This window comes from Tiliqua scincoides, chromosome 1 (genome assembly GCF_035046505.1).
Source record: "Tiliqua scincoides isolate rTilSci1 chromosome 1, rTilSci1.hap2, whole genome shotgun sequence".
Classification (NCBI taxonomy): domain Eukaryota; kingdom Metazoa; phylum Chordata; class Lepidosauria; order Squamata; family Scincidae; genus Tiliqua; species Tiliqua scincoides.
This window is the reverse complement of record NC_089821.1, coordinates 295,080,312-295,092,360: the sequence shown is the minus strand read 5'-3', so window position 1 is coordinate 295,092,360 and position 12,049 is coordinate 295,080,312. Positions and strand designations below refer to the sequence as shown.

Here is a 12,049-nt window from a genome sequence, read left to right as displayed (position 1 = left end):
ATATATTAAAATCAATAGTCAATAGTCAATAGTCAATAGTCAATATTGAAATGAATGGTGACCCACCTGAAATTGGCTTGCGACCCACCTAGTGGGTCCCAGTCCACATTTGGAGAAACACTAGGCTAGCTTATTGCAGTAATTTCATACCAGTATAAATGTTTAGTAACTGTTTAGTTAATATTTAACTTAGTTTAGTTAATATTTAGTTAGTTTAGTTAATAACTTAGTTTAGTTAATAACTGTTTAGTTACTGTTTAGTTAATATTTTAACTTATATTGTTTCAGTCAGTTCTTGATGAAATGATGGTGGAACAAACTGACCTAGTTCGTTTACGGATGGTTAGAATGTCCAATGTGCCAGATACTCTGTACATGGTAAACAACGCAGTTCCGCAGTGTTGTCATATGATAAATCACCAACAAATGAGCAGTAATCAGTCCAGTCCTCCTTCTGTTGTAGCCAATGAAATCCCAGGTAAGTCAGTCAACTGATGTATAATTTGTGTAATGTTAAATATAGAAGCTTGGATCCAAGATGTGTTTGGGTGTGCCCATGAAGAGTTTGAGCTCTTCCTTTTGAGTGACTGTTGCCATACCATATCACAAATTGCTTTCAAACCTTTCCTTAAAGTTTTGCAAACCTCTGAGCAGTTTGCTGTGACATGCAGATCTGTCACACAAAGGAAAGAAGTCAGATATTCCGTTGGGTGTGCCCAAACACATCTTTGGATCCAGACCAAGTTCTGGATTCCAGCCCAGGGACTGTGGACTCCACATGACCATGATTGCACTGCTGAGTAAGAAAGATGGTGTGCAGTACTTTTTAGAGTGCAAAAACCCAAGTCTTTTTAAACTAGTGGGTTCTAGCCATTATGGGTTCAAATTCCTAAAAACTGAGTTTATTGACTATGATGTAGGCTTAAGGCCCAAACCTATTCATTCGTTATATCTCTGGAAAAATTGGCAAGTGGTTGGGTCTGCACACTAGCGACTCCTGCTACCCTCACTGTGTGGGTGCAGGGGGTTGGGGGGGGTGGGGAGCAAGGGAAATGGGACTGGAAGAAGGTGGAACAGGGAGGCAATGGGGCGGGTAGAAAGGTGGATCAGGTCTAGGAAGGGGGTGGGTTTGACCCCCTTCCTGGGTCTGATCTACCTTTATGGATCTTCTCAGACTTGTGCCAGCTATATAGCTGGTACAGGTCTGAGTATACCCACTAGACCAGTGATTTTCAACCTTTTTCGTCTCACGGCACACTGGCAAGACACTAAAATGGTCAAGGCACACTGTAGAACCAATTGCCAAGGCACACTGTTTGGTCAGTGGGGGGCTCACATCCCCGAAAGATCCTATTGTTACCTTTTTTATAAACTGGAATAAGAATAGATGTCAACCCAGGCATCAGGAAAACGACCAGTGGCATTAACCAAGGTAAAAAAAGATGCAAGTGGTTCTGCCCACCATTTGGGATTATTAGTCAAGGTCTCATTCAGAATGTTATCAGGCCCAGGAGCTTTACCAGGTTTTAAAGAAAGAATTAACTCATATATTTCATTAGGGGAAACTGGAGGCCACTCCAAAAGATCCTGTGGAATATTACTGGAAGTTGTACTGGGGACAAAGATGAAAAATTTTTTGAAAAAAGTCAACCCAAGTGACTGCAGAAATAGGTGGAAGCAAATTTGGGATTAAACGAGATGATCTGGAAACTAAAGACCAAAAGGCCTTTTGATTATGGGAGATAATTGCAGAGTGTAATTGATCCCACATACGCAGGGCATAGCGATGTCTTTTCTCATCACATAAATCAAGGCATGTTCTACGTAAATAAAAATAATCTCTTAAAAGTGATGGAATTGGATGAGAACGAATGAAAAAAAAAGGGAGCGTATTTGTTTTTTTAATTTCCAACAGTCAGCATCAAACCAAGACTTGTGGTTAAAAGAAGCCCTTGGTGGCTGAGAGGAACTGGGGGAGCTAAGAAAATTAACTAGAGAATCAATTAAAGAATTGTAGTCTCTTATAGCTGAGGATGGAGAAGAAGGAAAAAGAAGGTTGTTGATAAGAACAGCAGTCTCCGAGTGACAAGTCCACTGGGAGAAAGCTTGCTGTGAAATAGAAGACCATTTATAAGATCGACTGGGATTAGAAGAAAGTGAGGAAAAGTGAGAAACATCATGGGGAAAAGAAAATGTTAATAAAAGTGGGAGATGATCTCCCTCAGAACGATGGCCCACTAAGAAGTCAGATAGAAATGGTAAGAGATCAGGGGAAACAAGTGCATAGTCAATAACACTCGGGCCTCTCACTGAAAAATGGGTAAGCTCGAGTTTACCCATTTTTCAGTGAGAGGCCCGAGTGTTATTGACTATGCACTTGTTTCCCCTGATCTCTTACCATTTCTATCTGACTTCTTAGTGGGCCATCGTTCTGAGGGAGATCATCTCCCACTTTTATTAACATTTTCTTTTCCCCATGATGGCTCTAGAGGTTTAATACAACTACATTAGCAGAAGCACATAAGTCAAAAAAGGATATGGGAAAAGGAAAAAGGCAATGATAGCTTTACAAAACAACAAAGTCCAACACGTGGACGTCCCAAAATATTGTTTTTAAAAGCAGGTAAATGGTAGGGAATGTAGCCAGAAATGGTCGGGGAAGACAAAGACCATGTCTCCTGTAATAAAATTAAATCGAAAGTTTTCAGATAATGGATAAAATCTTTATCTGAAGCTTTTCTGGACCACCCCGAAATGTTCCATGAGATCAAGGAAATAGTCATAGCATTTTGCGAAAGGGGGGAAAGCAATCAGTTAGTCAACAAGGGGAAGGAAGAGCAGTATGACTGTTAGAGGAAGCTTGAGGGGTATGAGATACCTCTGGATGAGTTGTAATTGAAATAAGGGAATGGTTCTGGGTGTCTAAAGGGGGTCCAGATGTAAATTTATTAGTCACATTGTTTTGCATACTAGAACCAATAAAATCAAAATTTAAAGGCGGGGGATATTGAGAGGTAGCATCGATTAAACGAAAAGAGTCAGGTAAAGAACTTTTCTTAATAATACAAGTAGGGAAAAGGGATGTATGTGGAAGGGGCATAGGATTAGGGTTAGAGGGGACTGCTGGGGGAGATAAAATATCATTTGGAGTCAAGGTATCAGTAGGGATTTCTAAATTCAACATAATAGGCATAGGAGAAGGCTGACTAAAACAAGGATCATTCGACTCTGCAGAAAAATTTGACAACAATTTTTTCTTTTGTGAAGATACGCTTTCTGGATTAGCAGCCTCCAGGGGACGAGGGAGGGGAGATAATTTGGAAGCAGACAAGGAACAATCCAAAAGGGAAATAGGAGAGAGACCATTCTTTGCCAAGCAGGGAGGCCGTACTGATACAGGAACATTCACGTTTCCTCCTTGGGAAAAAGTTTTAGTTAGTTATGATATGTAGTTGGCAACCTTCAGTCTCGAAAGACTATGGTATCGCGCTCTGAAAGGTGGTTCTGGAACAGCGTCTAGTGTGGCTGAAAAGGCCGATTCGGGAGTGACAATCCCTTCCACACTGGGAGCAAGTGCAGTCTGTCCCTGGCCTGTCTCCCTGGCTATGGGCCTTCCTTCTTTGCCTCTTAGCCTCAGACTGTTGGCCAAGTGTCTCTTCAAACTGGGAAAGGCCATGTTGCACAGCCTGCCTCCAAGCGGGCCGCTCAGAGGCCAGGGTTTCCCACTTGTTGAGGTCCACTCCTAAGGCCTTCAGATCCCTCTTGCAGATGTCCTTGTATCGCAGCTGTTGTCTACCTGTAGGCCGCTTTCCTTGCACGAGTTCTCCATAGAGGAGATCCTTTGGGATCCGGCCATCATCCATTCTCACAACATGACCGAGCCAAAGCAGGCGTCTCTGTTTCAGTATTGCATACATGCTAGGGATTCCAGCACGTTCCAGGACTGTGTTGTTTGGAACTTTGTCCTGCCAGGTGATGCCGAGAATACGTCGGGAGGTTGGGTGGGGGGCGGTGGTGGGGCGGACGGGATTCGGGGGGAGGGGCACGAGAGGGGTTTGTGGCTATCAGGAAGTTGAATAGGGAGACAGATCTAAGAGAAGGAAAACTTAGTTATGATAGTATCACAAAAATAGCGATGGGCAAATATGCCTAGTTTCTGAAGAGATCTGGTGGTGGCAAATAAAAATCTCGGAATATATGAAGAACGAAATTCCAGGAGGAGACGAAAAGGGCAACGAACAGAGGATAGATGGACTAAATTCCGTAAATCCACCTTAAAAACAGGAATGTTAAGTAAGGTGGCTAGATGTCTTCTGGCCAAATGAATTTTAGACCAGTCTGGGTGTCTCCTGGGTGTCTCCTGGTGTCTCTCTTATTCCAGTTTATAAAAAAGGTGACCCTTCATTACCCTCAAATTATCGCCCAATAAGTTTATTATCAAATATTGGGAAATTGTACTCAAAGTATCTTTTAACAAAACTCTCTTCCTGGGCAATTTCTAAAAATCTCCCCAGAAAGGTTGGTTTTCGGGCAGGAGCTTCTACCATTGATCATATTTTTACATTGACTTATTTAGCAGAGAAGTATTTTATTTACAATAAAGCTGATCTATATGCTGCATTTGTTGATCTCCAAGGGGCATTTGATTCTGTAAATAGAGCCCTTCTATGGTCCAAATTACTTAAATGGGGAATAGACCTGCGTTTGTTATTTCTGCTCCGTCAATTACACTCCCAGAATTTTTGTCAGGTTAAGATACCAAATTCCAATACTCTCACTGACAGATTCCCTATTCACAATGGTGTCCGTCAGGGATGTATCCTTGCTCCTTTATTATTTAATTTATTTTTATCTGATTTACCTTCTTTTCTTTCTTCTTCTATTCATTCTACTCCGGTTTTAAATGGGGTCCCTGTTTCTACTCTTTTATATGCAGATGATGCATTATTATTATCTTTAACTAAATCTGGACTTCGCTGCATCTTAGCTACATTTTAGGAGTATTGTAAACTTAATGATCTAACAATTAATTCAAACAAGACCCAAATTATGGTATTTTCTCGCACTTGGTCTCCTATAACATGGACGATAGGCCCTAATATATACAAACAAGTCCAGTCTTATAAATATTTGGGTCTTATATTTCATTATAAACTCTCCTGGTCCTTTCATAAGAAAGCTGTCACTTCATCTCTCTCGCCCCAACTCAAAGCAATTTCAAAATTTTTTTATAATGAAGGTAACCAGTATGTCCCTGCTGCTATTCAGATTTTTCAGTCTAAAATTCTCTCCCATTTGTTTTATGGTGCCCCAATATGGATTAAAGTAATCAACAAGGATATTGATCAGATTGCAGCATCTTTTTTTCGTAGAATTCTAGGGATCCCAAATTCAATTCGTGTTTCCACAATTATTTTAGAATTAGGTATACATCTTCCATCAACTACAGCCTGGTTACTTACTTTAAATTTTGACTTAAACTGTTTTTAAATTCTCATTCTGGTTCCCTTTTATACGATTTGTTAAGAGACTCTTATTTTTTTCTTGGTTTCGTTTGATAGACAATAAACTTACTTCACTTGATCTTCCATTAGAATCCCTGGCAGATATGAGTCTTTCTAGAACATATTCATTGATAAAGGGCAAGCTTTTATCATCCGAATTCAATTATCTAAGAAATAACCTTAATCCTATTTGTTCTCCTCTTTCTTTTGGTTTGGCCCCGTCTTTTGATCATGCACCTAATTATTTCTATACATTAACCAACCCGTTACATAGACGAGCCTTTATGTTAGCTCGTTTTAACATTTTCCCTTCGGCAGTCCATTCTGGCCGCTTTTTAAATATCCCACGGAAGAAAAGGCTCTGTCCCTTCTGTCACGAGTCTCCTGATCTTTTGTCTCACATTCTCTTTTTTGGTCCAGCACACCTTGATATCCGTAATCATTACCTTACTTCTTGGATTTCCTCTGATCTTATCCCTTCTGATATTACTCTCTCCAAGTTCATGAGTGATGTTTGTGTTTCTTTGACTGCAGCTGTTGCTGGTTATTTATCTGAGATTCTTAAAGTAACGCTGTCAGAATTTAAATAACTTGATATCCTGCTTTTAATTGTCCAGTTTGTTACGCAAATTGCTGTCAATTGTAAATTTTGATTGCAAATTGTGTTGATATGCCAATAAAGGTTTCAGAACAGAACAGTGATCCTATTGTTAAATGACCCTCTCCCAAATTCCCGTGGCACACCTGGGAACTATTTGTGGCACACCAGTGTGCCACGGCACAGTGATTGAAAATGGCTGCACTAGGCCATCACGGGCCTTCCCCAGGGCAAGGGAACAAATGTTTGCCAAGGAGGCCTTCATAGGCCAAAATTCCAACACATGATATAGTGGATGCCCTGTTGGCTTCACTGCATTGCCACGCAGGGTGTTAGTTAGGAGTTAGTTAGGGGCTAGGTTTTATTTCTGGCTTCTAAAATAGGAAAGCAGGTCTTTTGTGAGTATTTGTGGTAAGATATGGGGATGCAAAGTGAGAACATTCACTTGGTACTTGATGCATTCATTAACTATCCATAGGTTCTTGTTAGTCTGTCCAAACTCCTATTTAAACAAAATTAAACACCTCACATAGTTGCACAGTTACTTGGAAAATGTTACGATAAAATAATGAACCCCCATGTTATGTCATAAAGTCTGCTTCTTGTTCCACTTGTAAAGGTTGACCCAGGGCTAACTTTTTTCACTTTTTGACAATTATCAATTTCTGAATAATAGGATTGCATAACAACAGAAATATGAATAACATTTGGGTCTTGGCATCTAACACAGTAATTGAGGTGGCCTGCGCAAAGCATTCAACCTAAAATATGAGAGTGGTACAGATCAGAAGAAGCAAAAGCAAAAACTCTTGGTAAAGAAGTTCCACAGAGTTTATTAATACTACCCATAAACTACCCAAAATTAAACACCTCACATAGTTGCACAGTTACTTGGAAAATGTTACGATAAAATAATGAACCCCCATGTTATGTCATAGTCTGCTTCTTGTTCCACTTGTAAAGGTTGACCCAGGGCTAACTTTTTCACTTTTTGACAATTATCAATTTCTGAATAATACGATTGCATAACAACAGAAATATGAATAACATTTGGGTCTTGGCATCTAACACAGTAATTGAAGTGGCCTGCGCAAAGCATTCAACCTAAAATATGAGAGTGGTACAGATCAGCAGAAGCAAAAGCAAAAACTCTTGGTAAAGAAGTTCCACAGAGTTTATTAATACTACCCATATAGAAATGATTGAACTGTACCAAATTTTTACTGCAGTTTTGGATGTATAAAGAGTGCTTGTTCAAAAACATTCCAAATGGGCATCCTATCTGAAAAGTAATAGACATGCTCTAGTTCAGTGATTTTCAATCTTTTTCATCTCCTGGCACACTGACAAGGCACAAAAATGGTCAAGGCACACCACCAGGTTTTTTATAATTGACAAGGCACACCGTGCTGCCAGTGGGGGCTCACATCTCCCATTGGCCCTATTAATAAATGATTTTCCCCCAGATTCCTGTGGCACACCTGTGGTCAACTTGTGGCACACCAGTGTGCCACGGCACAGTGGTTGAAAATGGCTGCTCTAGTCTGTTGAGGATAGTATTTAAGGGTGCCTTTGGTGCCAAAAATGCATAAGTAGAGAGTACCCCAGACATAAAATTTGGACCCCAAATATAAAGACTGGGCACACAGTATTCCAACAAATGTTTCTTGTCATTCATGCCCAGTTAGGCTTTAAAACCACCAAGGGAAGTGGGTTCCAGAGACACCAGCCCTTGATTTCTGCTGCCAGTACTCAACAAGTAGTCTTAATCTGGGCCAGTATTCTGTGCCGGTGTGGTGTGGTGAGCACAGGTGTTGAGTGTTCTTCTGGCCTCGTTTCTCACAGCAGTCTGTCTGCCAAGGAACAAGACAATTTTGCCAGCTCTGAAGAAGGGAGATAAGCTGCTTTCTACAACATATGTTTCTTTTGATGCAGGGAACTTGTTGGGAGTTGCGCACTACAAAGAAATGCAAGCTATTGTTGATTTGTCCTTATGTCGATTCCAAAAGTGCAGATGGCAGAATAGAATTGGCCACCTGGAGAAACAATTTACTCTGCTTCTCCATAGCACAGGAATCTTAGAGTGGGTGCCTCATGCAACCACATTCCTCACATGTCTGCCTAACTTCTTAAAATACCCTGATAGAGTAAAATGGCTGTTGCATTTGGACTGTCGGTCCTAGAACTTCCTAATTGTGTGAAAATAGCACCAGTCAGGTGAAGTAACCTTGCCTGTGATTTGGGTTTATGTAGGTTTATCCCCTGATCATAAGTATTTGGATTGCTGCTTGGATTTGGCCCCTTTTGCACACCACACAGAGGACTGACTAGTTGAACTGCATGACCCAGTAATTGTTTAAGAGTGGTGTGGTTGCTCTTTGTGTAAAGGTCTCTTGGAGTGCCCTTGTATGACTATATGAAAAGCTTCAGTCTTGACCAATCACAACAGTTGCCTCCTATCCAAGAACCCACCAATGCACTGGCATCTTTCTTGGCTCCCAGTGATCTTCCATGCAGAATTTAAAATGCTACTTTTGACCCAAAAAAGCCCACTTAGTTAAGTGAAAGAACACATTCCTTGCATTCAGAAGGCCTTAGATTTGATCCCTGGTATCTCCAATAGAGCTGGGGATTACCCTTGACTGAAAATCCAAAGAACTGCTACCAGTCATTGTAGACAGCACTGTGCTAGGTGGCCAAGAAGGCACATCATATGTTCAGACTGCCCACCTCACCATGTTTTTGGGGACTCAGCTGAGTGTATCCTTTTGACTGTCCCATCGAAGATAAAAATTTTGATGGCAAGGGCGAGAGTTTCTCCACAGTGATGAACTCCCTTTTCCACAAAATTTGTCAGTCTAAATAAACCTTAATATAGGTGTGCATAGCTTAATGACAGGGATGCGTTTCCACACGTCCATCATCAAGTGACGCAGACGTTAAACGATATCACCCGTTTTAAGCCTCCAAAACCGAGGGGAGCTGAGCTCTCTTTGCCTCTGGAGGCTTTTCTGAGCCCCGCAGAAGCAGCGCGCAGCCTCTGCAAGGCTCAGAATGACCTTTTCGACTGAAAAAGTGACGTTTTTACACTTCTGGTTTTCCAAGGAAAACAGAAGTTGTGATTTTTTTTGACGGAAAAGGTCATTCTGAGCCTCACAGATGCTGCTTGCAGATGCACACAGCCTCTGCGGGGCTCAGAGAAGCCCCTGGAGGTGAAGGAGCAGCTCCCCTTGGCTCTAGAAGTTTGGGAAGGAATAGTAATCGGCACCAGGCTGTATGGACCATCACATATGCGACCCGTCGCTGATTTGAAATGTGTGTGATATTTGGGTCAACTTTTAATTGCTGGGAAATATGATGGTTCAGGATAAGTCTAATAATTTCTTTTAGGCATTAAAACTTTATCTGAGTATTTCAGTCTGCAAGGCCTTGCTGGGCCCTCTTGCTCCCAGTACTAAGCTCTGATGTGGAGGTGGGAATAGATATTTATTTATTTATTTATTTATTAATAAGCAAGCATGCAGAAGTAACTTCACCTTCTGATTTCTTACTCTGCAGGAGTATGCATTCCCTGTGTTTCCACTAGGTGCATAAATACTTAAATGTTGCTTCTCAGAGCATTAATTAAAGAATACAAAATGTCACACACTTTCCATTGGTGTGCATGTGTTCCATATTTCATAGGTCAGCTCTTGGAGAAAGTCTAAATAATTTCAAGACAAGCCCTTAGAACAGTGGAATTGTTAAGGATTTAATGCTGGCTTTGAAATTGTGTAATTTCCAGGGGCAGGAATAATGTGGCATTTTTGGAAGTAGCTGTTGGTGCTCTAGTGGTCTTGGGTTTTCAACCATCAACCCAAAATGTCAAATGTCTGCCAATATTGAGTCAGCTGGTAGCATTCCAAGGGAAATGTAACTGAGATTTTTAAACATCCTGGATCAAGTCATAAAATAAATGCATGATAAGGGATTTAAAGGGGCAATTTTAGCAATAGAGAAGCAAAGAGGGTCTTATTTGTGGTTGCTGCAGCGAAGCCAGCTGGTGGCAATTTTGTTCCATACTGATAATTAAGAAAGTAGTTCTCAAATGACCAGGAGGGGGTGGGGGCACCCCCTACTTGTTGGGAGCTGGAACTGTTGAGTGAATCCTGAAAATCTCAGCTTCCCCCCCCCCCCCTCAACGTTTCTTAAACATTGCAGCCACAAAACCAAACAATCGTAGCTTCAGCAAGCACCTGGAAGTGGTATATCTAGTATAGGTCAAAAAGTTTCCTGGAGCTGGGGCTGCTGTTGACAGGGTGGTTACGGAAGGGGAGGAGATGGATTTTGTGAGAAGAGACACAGAAGAGGAAAAGGCATGCTAAGAGTGCATAGTGCTAAAGAGAGCCTAGGACTAAAGAGGCCTCTTGAGGCATGTTGGGATCACAAGGGGAAGTGTTGAACTTCCTTGGATTTATGCAGCATCTGGGAATTGGTGATCATGTGCAGAAGGCAATCTGGAACCTTTGGCCACCTTGTCTCAAGTGTTAGTAGTTAAATATTTTATTAAAGACAATGGGAGGATGGCCATTCTGCCCTGCATTAATGCTTCTGTGAAGCTCAGTAGCTCACTTGAGCTCATAGGGTTCCGTTATTGCCCTTCCCAACATATGCCCCTCAAAGACTGGTATCCTGTATGGCATTAATAATGCAAGTAAGTCTAGGCTTGGATCTTTAGAAATAGTGCTGTAGGTGATTTCAGTCAGGGCTATTTTCTATACATATGTGATGGTATGTTTTCTTTCCCCAGTTCCTCGTCTCTCTGTTGTTAAAGAGATGGTCAAACGGCTGCAGGAGATTCGCCATACTGAGCAGGTGCAGAGGGCTTATGCTCTGAACTGTGGAGAAGGGGCTACAGTCAGTTATGAGATTCAGATCCGTGTTTTGAGGGAATTTGGGCTTTCTGACTCTGCTGCTGAGCTGTTACAGGTAAGAAATGCCACCTGTAAAGACAGTAGGACACATGTCTTCAGTGCACTTCAAAATGGAAGTGTTTGTAGATAAGCATATGCAGACGTCACAACAGGAGTGAATAGTGAACTGGAGGAAGGGCTGTGGGCAGTGGGAGAGCCCCTGCTCTGCATGCAGAAAGTTCCTGGTTTAGTCTTTAGCAAATATGGGAACAGCAGGGAAAGAGCCCTTTGCGAACCCCTGAAGAGCCACTGCAGTCCTGCTTTATACTGCTGTATCTTGAAAGTTCCAGCTTGGTTAAGAGCATAAGAATAAACCAGTCTTCACACATCACAAATGAATAACAATCTAACGAGTTCCTAGAACATTTGTACTAAGGAACAACACAACAAAACAAGTTTACGAATCCACAGGTCTTAAAAACTCTTTGTCAATCCAGCCTTTCTCCTAAATGCGCCAAACTCAAAGGTGTGCTTCTGCAGGAAAAATGGAAACATCTTTTTTAGTCTGAAGTTTTCTGATGATTTTTTTCAGTCACTAAACAATGAAGGAAACTACATTTTAAAAAAAAAAACACCCCGCAAAGTGTTGTGTTTGTAATGCTCTTTTGTTATTGTTTGACCACCTATGGGTGGCTCCCATTGTGAAGCCATCTAGAGAAGACTGGCCCAAGGCTTCCCAATGTGTGAAGTGGCCTGCCAAATGCTGTCCTCCTTACCTGGGGACGTCAGCCTCTGCTCCTCCCATTCTGCCCCTGTAGTCTGCCACTCTCCTCCACACCTCTGCACTGTTTCCCTCTTCTTTTTCTTATCCAGAGGAGGAGGTGGTGTGAAGACAAGTGGGTGAGTGGAGATGGGTGCCCCCATCAATCTGCAGCCCGAGGTACCCACATCACCCAGCTTCATGGATGGGCTGATCCTGATCTAGAGATTTTGCTTAGACTTTTTGTGTTGCTTAAAAACGAAACCTGAACACTATACTGTAATTTGTTTTGCGC

The 12,049-nt window shown here is 41.6% G+C and overlaps 1 protein-coding gene across 1 annotated transcript in view; it reads left to right on the top strand.

Moving 5' to 3' along the window:
* Positions 1–12,049, top strand: part of BTBD7 (BTB domain containing 7) — an 83,184-nt gene that overhangs the window by 65,850 nt on the left and 5,285 nt on the right. Inside the window, exons 8-9 of the mRNA XM_066612200.1 lie at positions 289–478; positions 10,892–11,070. Of these exons, the coding sequence (XP_066468297.1) occupies positions 289–478; positions 10,892–11,070 (369 nt within the window). The remainder of the gene's footprint in view (positions 1–288; positions 479–10,891; positions 11,071–12,049) is intronic.